At 43.3% G+C, this 16852-nt stretch overlaps 1 protein-coding gene across 1 annotated transcript in view; it reads right to left on the bottom strand.

Moving 5' to 3' along the window:
- C4H6orf58 (chromosome 4 C6orf58 homolog) overlaps positions 1 to 16586 on the bottom strand; it is an 80098-nt gene extending 63512 nt beyond the window's left edge. Inside the window, exons 1-2 of the mRNA XM_040350390.1 lie at positions 16237 to 16586; positions 9920 to 10006 (exon numbers count right to left, since the gene is read on the bottom strand). Of these exons, the coding sequence (XP_040206324.1) occupies positions 9920 to 10006; positions 16237 to 16531 (382 nt within the window). The 5' untranslated portion in view covers positions 16532 to 16586. The remainder of the gene's footprint in view (positions 1 to 9919; positions 10007 to 16236) is intronic.
- Positions 16587 to 16852: the final 266 nt, after the last annotated feature.

Below are 16852 nucleotides of genomic sequence, written 5' to 3'. Positions count from 1 at the left end.
TTTTTTCTTATTTTTTTTTGCATATTTCTCACACTTAATAATTTAAAAACTGCTTCTTGGATTTACTTGTGTCATCTTTGTGTAATATTAAATGATTCAGATCATCAAACAAATTTTATTTCATTTATTAAGGGAAAAAAAACTGTTCAAACCTGCCTGGCCCTATGTAAAAAAGTAATTTCTCCCTCCCATGCTGAATCATGAATGAACTGTGAATAACCACAATTTTTTGAAAAGCTGAGTTAAATTTCACTTGCTACACCCAGGCCTGCTAACTGCCAGACCTGTTGAATCAAGAAATAACATAAATATAAGCTGTCTAACAAAGTGAAGCACGCTAACAGATCACAAAAAGCCATACATCATGCCACAATCTAAAAAAATTCAAGACCAGGTTAGAAAGAAAGTAATGTACATGTATCGGCCTAGGAAGGGTTTCAAAGCCATTTCTAAGGATTTGGAAGTGCAGTGAACCACAGAGAGAGCCATTATAAACAAATGGAGATAACTTGGAACAGTGGTGAACCTTCCCAGGAGTGGCTGGCCTACAAAAATTACTCCAAGAGCATGACGATGACTCATCCAGGAGGTCATAAAAGAACCCAGAACAACATCTTAAGAACTGCAGGCCTCACTTACCTCAGATAAGATTAGTGTTCATGATTCAACAATAAGAAAGTGACTGGGCAAAAATGGCATTCATGGGAGAGTTCCAAGGCCAAAGGCCCTGTTGACCAAAAAGAACACAAAGGCTCATTTCACATTTACCAAACAAACATCTTGATTATCCCAAGACTTTTAGGCAAATATTCTGTTGAGGTTTTGGAGTGGCCTAGTCAAAGCTTGGACTTAAATCCAAGTGAGATGATGTATCCTGACTTTACACAGGCTGTTCATGCAGGAAAACCCTCCAATGTGGCTAAATTAAAACAATTCTGCACAGAAGAGTGGGCCAAAATTGCTTTACAGCAGTGTTTCTCGATTCCAGTCCTCAGGCCCCCCCAACAGGTCAGGTTTTCAGGATTTCCATTATTTTGCACAGGTGATTTGATCAGTTTCACTGCCTTAGTAATCACCACATCCTTTTCATCTGAGGGAAATCCTAAAAACCTGACCTGTTGGGGGGGCCTGAGGACTGGAATTGAGAAACACTGCTTTACAGCAATATGATAGATTTATTGGCAGTTATCGCAAACGCTTAATTGCAGTTCTTGCCGCCAAGGTTGGCACAACCAGTTATTAGGTTAACAGGACAGTTACTTTTTCACATAAAGCCAGACAGGTTTGGATGGCTTTTTTGCCTTAATAAATGAAACCATCATTTAAAAACTGCATTTTGTATTTACTCGGGTAATCTTAGTGCAATAATAAAATTTGTTTGATGATCTGAGTCATTTAAGTGTGACAAATATGCAAAAAAATTATAAAAATCAGAGAGGGTGCAAATACTTTTTCACAGCATTGTATATCTGCAGTGTTTTCTTATCTCTTTTCAAAGCCCTAAGTCCTGTATCTTTCTCCTGCTCTGTTCTTCTGTTAGCAGCATAATAACTTCTGAAAAGTTATCTGTCAACTGTGATAAGGCCAGCTTGAATTTTTGGTCAGGGTAGGTGCTATAAATTAATTAACAAAGAGCTGGTCTATAGGGTTGAGTGAACCCGAACTGTAAAGTTCGGGTTCGGTACAGACTTTGGGTTTTTCCCGAACCCGGACCCAAACCCGAATAATTGGAAAAAGTCCGGGTTCGGGTTCGGAGTTCGGGTATGTTTTGGCGCGCTGCATGGCAGCCAATCGCCATTCGTTTTACAACTGTGACTGGGAACTGATCACAGCCATGCCTGCTTATGGCATGGCTGTGATTGGCCAGTGTAGCATGTGACCTATCGTGACGTGCCTCTATATTAGATAGAGGCACACAGCACAGATCGTCACTCTGCTTCACTCTAGATAGGGAAAGGCTGCTGCATTCGGCGTTCAGGGACAGTGTTAGGTGTTCTGTGCTCCAGAAATCTCAAGAAACAAACTTAATTTTTTTGATATCTACATCATCTAATGCTTTCTGACTCGCTGTCACTGTGCTTCACTTACGATGGGGAAAGACTGCATTTGGCGTCCAGGGACAGTTTTAGGTGTACTCTGCTGGCTCCAGAAATCTCAAGAAACACACTTTATTTTTTTTTATATCTGCATCATCTAATGCTATCTGGCTCCCTGTCACTGACTGTGCTTCACTTACGATAGGGAAATATTTCAACAGCACTGCACCTGTGATATACTGTGTTTTTCTATAAAGTACATAGTTCAGTGACAGGTTCTATAGGTGACTCTGAATATTTCAACAGCACCGCACCTGCCACCACCTGTGCACCTGTGATATAGTGTGTTTTTCTATAAAGTACATAGTTCAGTGACAGGTTCTATAGGTGACTCTGAATATTTCAACAGCACTGCACCTGCCACCACCTGTGCACCTGTGATATAGTGTGTTTTTCTATAAAGTACATAGTTCAGTGACAGGTTCTATAGGTGACTCTGAATATTTCAACAGCACTGCACCTGCCACCACCTGTGCACCTGTGATATACTGTGTTTTTCTATAAAGTACATAGTTCAGTGACAGGTTCTATACGTGACTCTGAATATTTCAACAGCACCGCACCTGCCACCACCTGTGCACCTGTGATATAGTGTGTTTTTCTATAAAGTACATAGTTCAGTGACAGGTTCTATAGGTGACTCTGAATATTTCAACAGCACTGCACCTGCCACCACCTGTGCACCTGTGATATAGTGTGTTTTTCTATAAAGTACATAGTTCAGTGACAGGTTCTATAGGTGACTCTGAATATTTCAACAGCACTGCACCTGCCACCACCTGTGCACCTGTGATATAGTGTGTTTTTATATAAAGTACATAGTTCAGTGACAGGTTCTATAGGTGACTCTGAATATTTCAACAGCACTGCACCTGCCACCACCTGTGCACCTGTGATATACTGTGTTTTTCCTATAGGGGCAGTCAGAAATCTATAGGTGACTCTGAATATTTCAACAGCACTGCACCTGTGCACCTGTGATATACTGTGTTTTTCTGTCAAGTACATAGTTCAGGGACAGGTTCCTGCAATTTTCCTATAGGGGCAGTCAGAAATCTATAGGTGACTCTGAATATTTCAACAGCACTGCACCTCTCCCCTGTGATATACTGTCTGTGCAGTAAATTGTTTAGGGCTGGGTTCCTGCTTCTTGCTATAGGTAGAGAAATATATAGGTGAATCTCTGCCTATTTCACCAGCTTACACTATTTTTGTATTTAAAATTTCTCAAAATTAGGGCAAGACCCTAAATTTGAGAAATATATAGGTGAATCTCTGCCTATTTCACCAGCACTCCGCCAGTACATTGTTTAGGGCTGTGTTCTTGCCTCTTGCTATAGGTAGAGAAATATATAGCTGAATCTCTGCCTATTTCACCAGCTTACACTATTTTTGTATTTAAAATTTCTCAAAATTAGGGCAAGACCCTAAATTTGAGAAATATATAGGTGAATCTCTGCCCATTTCACCAGCACTCCGCCAGTACATTGTTTAGGGCTGTGTTCCTGCCTCTTTCTATAGGTAGAGAAATATATAGCTGAATCTCTGCCTATTTCACCAGCTTACACTATTTTTGTATTTAAAATTTCTCAAAATTAGGGCAAGACCCTAAATTTGAGAAATATGAGGAAAACCTCAAATAAGGGACGTGGCCGCGGTCGTGGTGCTGCTGGTGGAGCTCCTGTTACAGGGAGAGGACGTGGTCAATCTGTGCCAGCTACAAGCACAAGTGAAACACCTTTCTCAGGTGCGAGTAGCCGCCAGAGCCTGCAGCGGTATTTGGTTGGGCCTAATCCAGCTCTACGAATGTTGAGGCCAGGAGCAGAACAGGCGGTAGTAGATTGGGTTGCTGACAGTGCCTCCAGTTCCTTCACATTGTTTTCCAACCAGTCTTGTGCTGAAAGTTCAGAGTTGGCGCCTGCAGCCGATGTCCACCATCAGTCTTTCACCTCACCCCCTTGCAAATCAGCCAAGCAGTCTGAGCCCCAAAGCATGCAGCAGTCTCTTCTTCTTTTTGATGAGTCTGTTAGCATGTGTTCCCAGGGCCATCCACCTAGCCCAGCCCCAGAAGGGCACCGATGCCCAACCACTTATATTTCAGGATGAGTTCATGGGGGGACCATCACAGCACGTCTTGCATGATGATGATGAAACACAGTTGCCAACTGCTGGTGCTTTTGCAATTGTACAGACCGACAAGGAGGGCAGTGGTGAAGACTGGGTGGAAGATGATGTGGAGGACGATGAGGTCCTCGACCCAACATGGAATCAACCTCATGCAGGTGACCCATGTAGTTCGGAGGAAGAGACGGTGGTCGCACAGAGCCACCAGCACAGCAGAAGAGGGAGCAGGGTTCCAAAGCAGAGCGTCCGTCCCCTAGACAGTACGCCTGCTACTGCCCAACGCAGCAAGGGACCGAGCACACCAAAGCCAGGTCCAAGGAGTTCCCTAGCGTGGCAGTTCTTCACACAATGTGCTGATGACAATCAGAGCCTGAAGCGAGGCATAAACGTTCTCAACCTGAGCACAACCTGCATGACCAGGCATCTAAGTGCAAAGCACGAGCTGCAGTGGAGTAGACAGCGCAAAAACCAAGAAAGGTCTCTGGCTCCTCCTGCTTCCTCTTCTGCATCAGTCTCGGGCCTCTCTGCCTCTTCATCCACCTCCGTAGTGACAGTGCCACCTGCCACCCCTCAATTAGAGGACCGGCAAGCAACACTACCACCTGGGTCACCAAACATCTCCACAATGTCCCATGGAAGCATTCAGCTCTCCATCTCCCAAACACTGGAGCGTAAGAGGAAGTACCCCTCTACCCACCCGCGATCCCTGGCCCTGAATGCCAGCATTTCAAAATTACTGGCCTTTGAAATGCTGTCATTCCGTCTGGTGGAGACGCAGAGTTTTAAAAGCCTGATGGCATTGGCTGTCCCACAGTACGTCGTGCCCAGCCACCACTACTTTTCCAGGCGAGCCATCGCTTCCCTGCACAACCAAGTGGGGGACAAAATCAGGTGTGCACTGCGCAACGCCATCTGTGGCAAGGTCCACCTAACTACGGATACGTGGACCAGTAAGCACGGTCAGGGACGTTATATCTCCCTAACAGCGCACTGGGTAAATGCAGTGGCGGCTGGGCCTGTGGCGGATAGCAGTTTGGCGCATGTCCTTCATCCACCGAGGATTGCAAGGCGCTTCAGTTTGCCTCCTGTTCCTAACTCCTTCTACTCCGCTTCCTCATCCGCTACCGCCTCCTCATCCAGTCAGCGTAACAAACTCACCACCAACTTCAGCACAGCCATGGGTAAACGCCAGCAGGCAGTTTTAAAACTTTCCTGTTTGGGGGAAAAACCACACACCGCGCAGGAGTTGTGGAGGGACATGGAACAACAGACTGATGAGTGGTTGGCGTCAGTGAGCCTCAAGCCGTGCCTGGTGGTGTGCGATAACGGGCGAAATCTCGTAGCAGCTCTGGGCCTAGCCGGTTTGATGCACATTCCTTGCCTGGCGCATGTGCTGAATTTGGTGGTGCCGAGTTTCCTGAGAACTTACCCCAATATGCCACAGCTGCTGCAGAAAGTGCGGGCCGTCTGTGCGCACTTTCGGCGTTCTCACCCTGCTGCTGCTCGCCTGGCAGCGCTGCAGCGTAACTTCGGCCTTCCCGCTCACCGCCTCATATGTGATGTGCCCACAAGGTGGAACTCCACCTTGCACATGCTGGCCAGACTGTGCAAGCAGCAGCAGGCGATAGTGGAGTTCCAGCTGCAGCACGCACGCGTGAGTCGCTCTGCGGAACAGAACCACTTTACCACCAATAACTGGGCCTCCATGCGAGACCTGTGTGCCTTGTTGCGCTGTTTTGAGTACTCCACCAACATGGCCAGTGCCAATGACGCCGCTCTCAGCGTGACCATCCCACTTCTATACCTCCTTGAAAAAACGCTACGGGTGATGATGGAAGAGGATGTGGCACAGGAGGAGGAGGAATCAGGATCATTTGCAAGGCTTTCAGGGCAGTCATTCACAAGTGGCTCAGAGGGTGGGTTCGTGTACCAACAAAGGCCAGGTATACAATTGTCTAGCAAGGACACAGTTCTGGAGGATGACGCGGTGGAGGATGAGGAGGAGGAAGACATGGAGGAGGAGGAGGAACCATGTTCACAGCAGGATGGCATCCAGACCAGCTCATGGCCATTACTGGTGCGTGGCTGGGGGGATACAGAGGACACAGATGATACACCTCCCACAGAGGACAGCTTTTCGTTGACTCTGGGCAGCCTGGCACACATGAGCAATTACATGCTGCAGTGTTTCCGCAACGACCGGCGTGTTTCGCACATTATGACAGGTGCTGATTACTGGGTGGCCACGCTGCTGGATCCCCATTACAAGGACAATGTACCATCCTTAATCCCCTCACTGGAGCGTGAACGCAAGATGCGCGAGTACAAGAGCACGCTGTTAGACGCGCTGCTGGTGCAATTCCCACCTGGCAGCGGGGCCACAGTGGAAGCAGAAGGCGAAGGCAGAGGAGGAGGAAGAAGTCGCCAACGCAGCAGGGGCACCGCCAGCACCTCAGAAGGCAGGGTTAGCATGGCCGAAATGTGGAAAAGCTTTGTCAGCACGCCACAACAAACAGCACCACCAGCTGATATGGAACGTTTTAGCAGGAGGCAGCATTTCAGCAACATGGTGGAGCAGTATGTGAGCACACCCCTACACGTACTGAATGACGGCTATGTCCCCTTAAACTTCTGGGTCTCCAAATTGGGCACATGGCCTGAGCTTGCCCTTTACGCCTTGGAGGTGCTGGCCTGCCCTGCGGCCAGTGTATTGTCTGAACATGTATTTAGCACGGCAGGGGGCGTTATCACAGACAAGCGCAGCCGCCTGTCTAGATCCAATGTGGACAAGCTCACGTTCATTAAAATGAACCAGGCATGGATCCCAGAGGAGTTGTCCGTACCTTGTGCAGAATAGACACCGGGCCGGCCTTACCCAGCCATTGTTTTTTTCTGAGCTTTCTAGGGTTGCCATCTCATCCCTTTTAAAGCAAAAACATATTAATTACACAGGTTCTCTGGCTGATTAAGGTGCTGCTAATTAAACTCACTTGGTGCCTTATCGACATCAAATTAGCCCCAGAACCTGTGTAACTCTGTGTTCAGGTTTAAAGGGATGAGGTAGCAACCCTAGATCTGTCTCACTATTTTGGGGTTTACCCTAATTTAAAAAATAAATCAATTAAAAACCAAAACCTACTGTGTTGGCTACCTCCTCCTCCTCCTCCTCCACCGCCGCTTCCACCTTCAGTCACATTCTTAGGCTTGCGCACTGCAACTGCTTTCTTTAAGTCCCACCAGAGGTTCTCAATCGGATTTAATTCTGGTGACTGCGATGGCCACTCCAAAATGTTCCAGCCTTTAATCTGCAACCATGCTCTAGTGGAGTTGGAGGTATGCTTGAGATAATTGTCCTGTTGAAAGGTCCAACGTCTCCCAAGCCTCAGGTTTGTGACAGACTGCATCACATTGTCATCCAATATCTCCTGGTACTGAAGAGAATTCATGGTACCTTGCACACGCTGAAGCTTCCCTGTACCTGCAGAAGCAAAACAGCCCCAAAGCATGATTGACCCCCCGCCATGCTTCACAGTAGGCAAGGTGTTCTTTTCATCATAGGTCTTGTTCTTCCTCCTCCAAACATAGCGTTGATCCATGGGCCCAAACAGTTGTAATTTTGTTTCATCAGTCGACAGAACACAATCCCAAAACGTGTGTGGTTTCGGCATACTGCAGTCCACTCTTATTCTTTGGAGACAGCAAGCATTTACTACTGTATTACAAAACCAATTGATGTCATATTTGTTGCATATGGTTCTTTATGAAGTCCTTGTAGGATTTCATTCTGAATACAATTACAAATGTACACTATATTCCCTAAAACCCTTTACAGCATTGGGGGGTTCAATAATTTTGAACAAAACTGTATGGACCTCGTCCTCAAAGGTCAAAAATCATTATATTTTTTATTTTAATTTTTTTATGTTATTTTAAGTTATTTCCCTATCCACATTTATTTCCAGAGTACTTGCCATGCTCTTCCCGACATTTTGCTGCCATTTGCAGCCCTCCAGCCCTTTCCCTTCATTTTTTAGAGACATTTTTGTAGTCAAAAGTCCGGGTCCCCATTGACTTCAATGGGGTTCGGGTCAAAGTCCGGGTTCGGGTTCGGTCCCGAACCCGAACTTTTTTTTCAAAGTCTGGGTTCGGGTCCGAACCCTAACATCCAGGTGTCCGCTCAACTCTACTGGTCTATTCACAGCACTGCTCTGCAAGTCTCTGCCTATGTGGAGGGGGTGTGTACCTTTCCTCAAATCAGCTGTCTCAAAGTGTATGGCAAGAATCCACACACACAGGTGAATCAGGAAGAGAAAACCCTAACAGGACGTGCACTTTCTAAACCGTATGTAAAGCTGAAGACAGCAGATATACATGTAAAACTTATGTTTGAGGATTTGATTCATCTCTTTGTATCATCTGAGGCTGTTCAATTCACTGGGTATGTGAGGGTTTACATCCACTTTAAGGCATGCGGGACCAAGCACAGATTTCAGCTTTCCTGAATAAAGAGGTAGCTGCCAAGTAGGCCTTCAGAGTTAGGCCACACCTCACCTCAGGGATAAAGCAGAAGGTTTTAAGACTACTCTGTCAGGGTAGAACGTTAGGCGTGGCTCCTCGTGTCCAAAAACCTGCAGCTCTGACATAATTATTCAGAGCTGATGGCAACTAGAAATACAGTCTAGGTTTAGATTGCAGAGAGTAATCAATTCTGTAGGATAGAAGAGAGGCCTTGATAGAGCTTCATAGACTGAATGCAAATCCCACTTAGGGAACAATGGTTGTCTGGGAGGTCTTAATTTCATGAAAGCCCTTAGAAATTGCATCACTCAGTGTTATGGGCCCATTGAATCCTTGTCAGTGCAGACACGGCTGAAACTTGAGCCTAGGTTGAAATACATTAAAAGTTATTTTCCAGCCCCAGTTTTAAGAATTGCAGAACTATGGCTGGTTCTAGTGCTAAATGATTCCAGGCTTTTTGCTCCACGAGATCTTCAAAACTTCCCTTCCAATGTTTTTACCCTGGCCAGCAGAGATGAATAAATCAGACAGGAGGGATGGCATATACATGAACCAATCCCTTCTGTTTTTGGATAGGAGGGGAAAGCAGGCTTTCAGCAGCTGCAGTAAGAAATTGGTGGGAATTGATTCTATTTAATGCTGCCCCTCATGTCTAGGTGTAAAACAGGGAGGCCCACAAAGGCCCCCTGGAGCATGGGGCTGGGTCGCAATGGCACCCCCTGCATCCTCTATAGCTATGCCAATGGGTATAAATAATAAGTTGACCACCCTGAACTGGAAAGTGGCTCAATTGCACAGGCAAGAACAAGATTTTGGAGGCAGAATTTGAAGATTTAAGCAGGCTACACTAATTCTGCACGGACCTCCAATATTTGTCAAATAATTAACTGAAGTAAAGGCAATTTTGAAAAGTAATTTTTGCCTCTCCTTTAACAAATGGGACTTCCTTTGAAATCTGTACTTGTACTCTTAACACTTCATATGATCATTTATCCTTGATTTTATAAAAGGAATTCCTTATCTGTCTTTTAAATCTTTGTTTAATAAAATATTTTACAAATTAAAATACAAGTATTCCAAAACCTTTTACTCAAGGTATGCTATATCTGATTATTTATTTGATTATGTGATAAACTATGATTTTCTACCTCAAACATAAATAAACATACAGGTATACTTACAAGCCCACCAACTTCTCCCAGAGACTAATGTCTGGTCCTCCTCAGTGTTTGGTCCACTGGTTGCGCCAGAGTCAACTATTAACCGTCCTAGGTTTGATTAAAAAACAAAATAGTCAACCAGGCAGCACTTTTAGCGGGGCAGCATATTTTTTGTGCTATAAATATATATATTTTTTAACTGTTTGCTATAATAAATATCCCCACAATTTAGAGAAATAAACAATTTTCTTCAGTTTAGGCCAATATGTATTCTTCTACATATTTTTGGTACCAAAAAAAAAAAAAAAAACACAATTAGCGTACATTGATTAGTTATACATGTATAGAGCCATGACAGGTCCTCTTTATACTCCTATATACATTTATAGAGCCATGGCAGGTCCTCTTTATATTCCTTTACATGTAAAGAGTCTCGACAGGTCCTCTATATGCATGTATAGAGCCATGCAGGTCCTCTTTATACATCTATAGAGCCATGACAGGCCCTCGTTATACTCCTTTATACATGTATAGAGCCATGTCAAGTACTATTTATAGTCCTATATACATTTATAGAGCCATGACAGGTCCTCTTGATATTCCTTTACATGTAAAGAGTCTCGACAGGTCCTCTATATGCATGTATAGAGCCATGCAGGTCCCCTTTAATTATCACGATATAAAATAATGAATGTGGGGGCCTTTTTTTCATTTGATTAGCACCTGCAGTCAATTGGCTGAAATGCTTATCAGTGTATTCAGTCGAGGACAGCGAGGGGGATTCCTCCTCCACCTCGCTTGTGTAAATGGGGAAATCCATTGTTTTTTATGTTTTTTTTTTTTTTTTTCAATCAACTTGCTTGCTGATTGTAAGAGCTAAGGTAAAAGGCTGTATGTATGTACAGTAAAACCGTGGTTTGGGAGCATAATTTGTTCCAGAAACATGCTTGTAATCCAAAGCACTTGTATATCAAAGCATTTTTTTTTACAGAGTTCAAAGAGAAGAGAGGCACCTCTAAGGCCCCTTTCACACGGGGCAGATCAGTGATGATCTGCCCTGTGAACCTCCACTTGCTCAGCGGGGATCACTCCGTTCTGAGGAACGCTGTGCTGCTTGTTCCTTCTAGCCCAGGTTGTGCAGTGGTATTTCATATGTGGTTTCTATGACACGAGTCCTTGTGATTTCTGACCAATGAAGTGTCAAGTCTCTATTCTTTTGTCCTACTCTTTTGCAACCTGTCATTCATTTTGAATTAGTGTGGCCTTGATTTCCTTTTTACATACTGTTATATTCTTTTTAACTTTTGAATTATAATAGTGTTCCTTCATTTTTATATTTTTTATCCACTTAAGCCTGGACCATTTGGCAGCCTAAAGACCAGAGGACTTTTTACAATTTGGCACTGCCCTGCTTTAACTGGTAATTGCGCAATCATGCAATGTTGTACCCAAATGAAATTTGCGTCCTTTTCTTCCCACAAATAGAGCTTTCTTTTTATGGTATTTGATTACCTCTGCAATTTCTATTTTTTGCGATATAAACGGAAAAAGACCGAAAATTTTGAAAAAAATGATATTTTCTACTTTTTGTTGTAAAAAAATCCAAATAAACTCAAACATTTAGGCCAAAATGTATTCAGCCACAGGTCTTTGTTAAAAAAAAATGTTAATAAGCATATATTTATTGGTTTGCTCAAAAGTTAAAGCGTCTACAAACTAGGGTACATTTTCTGGAATTTACACAGTTTTTAGCGTATGATCTCATTTCTTGAGGTGCTAAAATGGCAGGCAGTACAACCCCCCCCCCCCCCCCCAAATGACCCCATTTTGAAAAGTAGACACCCCCAAGGAAATTTCTGAGAGGCATCTTGAGGCCATTGAATATTTAACTTTTTTGTCCCATTGAAAAATGACAAAAAAAAATATTTTTACAAAAAGTTGTCACTAAATGATATATTGCTCACACATGCCATGGTTATATGTGGAATTACACCTCAAAATACATTCTACTGCTTCTCCTGAGTACGGGGATACCACATGTGTGAGAATTTTCATGAGCCTAGCCCTGTACGGGACCCCGAAACCAAGCACCGCCTTCAGGATTTCTAATGCTGCGAAACACGACGTGAAAAATTACATCTTTTTTAATGTAATTAAAAACGATCGTGTGTGGGCTCCAGGGTATTTTTCACGACGTGAAAAATGGGCATAAATTTAGAACATGCTCTATTTTTTTGCGTCGTTTTTCACGTTGCCGTAAAAATGGTCGTGTGTAGGCTTTAACGACGTGAAAAAAACGCGCATGCTCAGAAGCAAGTTATAAACGGGAGCGCTCGTTCTGGTAAAACTAGCCTTCATAATGGAGATAGCACATTCGTCACTCTGTAACAGAAAGAAAAGCACGAAGACTGAAGAAAAGCACAAAATGTCTCTCACCAAACTTTTACTAACACAAAATCAGCAAAAGAAGCACCAAGGGTGGCGCCATCCGAATGGTACTTACCCTTTATAGTGCCATCGTACGTGTTAAACGTCACCGCGCTTTGGTCGAGCATTTTTTTTTCGCGATCGTGTGTAGGCAAGGCAGGCTTGACAAGAATCGGGTTGAAAGAATCGTTGTTTCAGGGACACTATGCACTAACTTGGATTTGTATTTGTGATGGTTTTGAGTTTCGTTTTTTCACTTATTTACTGAAGCTCCTATATTGTTGGAGCATCTACATTACTTGTCACTTAGCTTGATTGTCGCATATTCAGGGATTTGTATAATTACAAACCCTTCTGCATATATCCACCTCTCATTACTTCACAAGACAAGTACAGGGTCAAACACTCACCATTAATTCAACACAATCCCTTCTATATATTCTCATACATATATATATTATTATATTTTGCGTTCATTCACAGAGGGCATAGGTGATTTTAATATATATCACCATTGATTATTTGGTGAGGACCACCCTCTCAGTCACACTCACTCTCACGTTTTCCTGCTGCTGTACCATACCTTGTGGCGTTTCGGCTCCCGTGCTAGATGATGTCCTTAATTACCCCAATGCTCGCCTCCACACATTTCATTCATAATCGGCCTGTAAGCAGGATGGATCGTTTTTCCTTTCCCTCCCCCCTTCTTATGTAAGTGTAATTTTTAATATTTTTTTATTGTTTGTTTTAATATATCTTTCTTAGACATCTACTATACATCTTCCCCTGATGAGTGGCGACTCGAAAAACGTTGAGTTTCAGTTGCTACAATCATGTGTTTACAACATAGATAATTTTACCGATAATGCCAATGAATCATGAATACCATTACTAAAGAAATATAAAGTATTTTTTGATTCGTAACTACATGCTTCATATAAAGTCCCAACCTTGCTTTATTGTCAAACAGGGATGGAGGCAATTTGATGTAATTGCCTCACACAAAGTCCCAACCCTCTTCTCTTTTTAGCCCTCACCAACTGAGCACTATGTGAGTGCAATCTATAATGACAATACTTTACGAATTTTAATAAAATAATGCTGCACTAGGAATTGCCTAGGGCTTCTCTTTTCTTTCTTGCCTTTCAGCTCTCACAGTCTCTGGGTCCCCAGCCCGTGCCTGAAGAAGCCTCGCCACCAACTGCAGCATTCACACTAGAGACTAACTTAAAGGGGTTCACTCCCCAGAACATTTTTTTGAGATTCATTCTCCGTCTTTTATCATTTTTATTTACATCATTAATGATTTTTTATATGTATTGTATGATTAACAAGCACTCTTAAATCTTGTTAATCAAGATTTAAGAGTGCTTGTACGCCATTGTTTTTAACTTTCATATCTTTAGAGCTAAATTCCACACAAGCCTTGTGTGTTTTTTTATCTTTAGGTTTTATTTTTAGTCTTTTAAACGTATTACCCATGAGGGATAAACTTTGCAGTGTGTTCGCATAGTCATTTTGAAGAATTTCAATTTCTGTACTCTCCGTGCCAAAATTCCCCTCCCAGCCTTATTTGAAGTTAAAAATAAGCCTTTACAACCCCTTTAATGTTAGCTGTAAACAACAAGCACAAACAGGAAACATACATTTTTTTTTTTTTTTTAAATAACAAACATATTATACTTACCTCCACTGTGCAGTTCGATTTGCACAGAGTGGCCCCGATCCTGCTGTTCTGGGGTCCCACAGTGGTTCTTGCGGCTCCTCCCTGCAATAGCTTACCCCCTCTGGGAAGCTCTCTCTACCAAAGGGGGCTACCTTGCGGGCGTGCTCCTGTGTCATACACTCTGTGTCCATAGACGCCAAGTGTATGACCCGGTACTGCCCCCCAGCAGCCGCGTCATTGGATTTGATTGACAGCAGCGGGAGCCAATGGCTGCCCTGCTATTAATCTATCCAATCAATGCTGAGACTCTGTGAAAATAAGGACGAAGGGGGACATGCAGAGCAGGTGAACAGGCTCAGGTAAGTAAAATGGGGGGCTAGGGGGCCCATGACAGCCAGGTGTTTTTTTCACCTTAATGCATAGGATGCATTAAGGTGAAAAAACACGTACAAATACAATCCCTTTAAGGGCCAATTCACACTGGCCCTCAGCCAAATTGCAGTCTGAATAGGACACACAGGAAGCAATTGTTTCCGTGTGTGCCTTCGGCGACAAAGGATTTACCATGTGGTAAAACCTCTGTCACTGCAGATAGTGTGAACTGGCTCTAAATGAAATCATGTTATGGCCACTGCTACCCAGTTGTTCGTATGTATGAACATTAGCAATAAGCTGTGCATGGTTGTGTTTACCAGGTCCAGCAGAGCATCATTTCTAGTAGAGACGTGTATCAACTGTACCATAAAACTGTTTTGTAAAAGGTTTATACATTCTGCCCTTTAACTGTTCCAGCAGTGCAATTACGCCAGTCAATTTCAAAGTAAAGTAGTTAAAATCCCCCATTATTATCACTGTCCTAGCCCTTGCAGCCCTTTCTATCTGTGCAAGGAGCCAAGTCTCCACAGTGTATACATTTTACAGAACTCAACGTTTTATAATAGCCTTCAGCATAGAAATGTATTATGTGAGTGGCTGCTTGGTAAATATTCTTTTCAGGTGAATTTTTTTTTGTTCTTCTTTTAAATAACCCCCCCCTCCAAAAAAAAAAAACACACTGGGGGGGGGGGGATTTACTAAAACGGGAGCACACGGAATCTGGTGCAGCCATGCATAGTAACCAATCAGCTTCTATCTTCAGCTTTTTCAATTAAGCTTTTCAACAAAACCTATAAGCTGATTGGTTGCTTTTCACAGCTGCACCAGATTCTTTGTACTCCAGTTTTAGTAAATCCACCCACTGTTACTTAGCTGTGTTTTAACTAGAATTCAAGGGCCAGATTCACAGAAGAAGTACGCCGGAGTATCTACTGATACTCCAGTGTACTTTCAAATTTTCCGCGTCGTATCTTTAGTTTGAATCCTCAAACCAAGATACGACGGCTTTTGGCTTCGATCCGACAGGCGTACGGCTTCGTACGCCTTCGGTTCGTAGGTGTAATACTTTGGCGCCCGCTGGGTGGATTTCGCGTCGTTTTCCGCGTCGGGTATGCTAATTAGCATTTTCTGTCGATCCACGAAGGTACGTGCGGCCGTCGCATTCTCTTACGGCCGGCTTTTCCCAGCGTATAGTTAAAGCTGCTGTTTGGTGGCATATAGATAGACTTGCCATGTTAAAGTATGGCCGTCGTTACCGCGTCGAATTTTTAATTTTTTTTTTTTTTTTGCGTAAGTCGTCCGTGAATAGGAAAGGACGTAACTCACGTTGACGTTCAAAAAATTACGTCGGTGCGACATCATTTCGCGCAAAGCACGGCGGGAAATTTCAAAACGGAGCATGCGCAGTACGTTCGGCGCGGGAACGCGCCTAATTTAAATGGTCCACGCCCCATTTGAATTAGGCGGTCTTGCGCCGGAGGGATTTACGCTACGCCGCCGCAACTTTACAGGCAAGTACATTGTGAATCAAGCACTTGCCCGTAAAACTTGCAGCGGTGTAACGTAAATGCTATATGTTACGCCGCCGCAAATGTACATGAATCTAGCCCCAAATGCTTAATAGCATCTTCCTCCAGATCATTAATCCGAAGAGTATCTGTGGTCAGTCTGCAGCAAATTATCCTTGAACCCGTACAATGCAGCCTGTATAATGCAAATTTAGAAAGCATTTAATTAATAATTACCTAAATTAAACACTAGTGAATATTGTAAACTCATTCTAAGCAATTTCAGGACTACATTTTATTGGATTTCCGCAGAAAATTAATCCCACATTATCCCGAGTCCTCAAATAGAAATCTCAAATTACCTGTCTGGAACTGCCATGCAAACTGCAGAGGTAATCCCCAAAGAATATTCCTTTGGTTTCCTGAATTCATCATATCCAAATACGGCTCAGTAGCATTCAGTAATATTTTATACATCCCCATCCTTTCTAAGTAATCCCAGGGATTGATGACAATTTTGCCATTTTGAATCTTAAAATCATTTAGGCTGCCTGGAACAAGATCCCATCTAGGTGGAAAACCTTGATTGTGCTCTGAAATGTTAGGATCAGCATTTCCAGAACTCAAGAGAAGCCATAGAAGAAATAACCTAGACATCTCATGTAACGTTGTCACATCAGCAGTGAACTGCTTACAGCTTTTAGTCCCAGCTCTTTTATACTCTCATACACTGCAGTCTGGTTCCTCACAACCTGCTGCTTTTCCCACAGTGTATACACCTGTTACACAGACTTGGAAAGTTTAGTGCCCTTAAGTAAATACTGTGTGTTTGCTTAATAATCTGTGCACTTTTTCAAATGTAAATATTTTAGCTGTGCATCTTAAATGGATTATGCCCTTTAGGCAAAGTCCATTTTCCAATGCATTCTCCCCTTCCCTTCCTAAATCCTAATTAAAAGTGCAAATAAAGAAACTGTG

Source organism: Rana temporaria, chromosome 4 (genome assembly GCF_905171775.1).
Source record: "Rana temporaria chromosome 4, aRanTem1.1, whole genome shotgun sequence".
Taxonomy (NCBI): domain Eukaryota; kingdom Metazoa; phylum Chordata; class Amphibia; order Anura; family Ranidae; genus Rana; species Rana temporaria.
The sequence above is the reverse complement of the archived record's forward strand: the minus strand, read 5'-3'. Positions and strand labels throughout refer to the sequence as shown.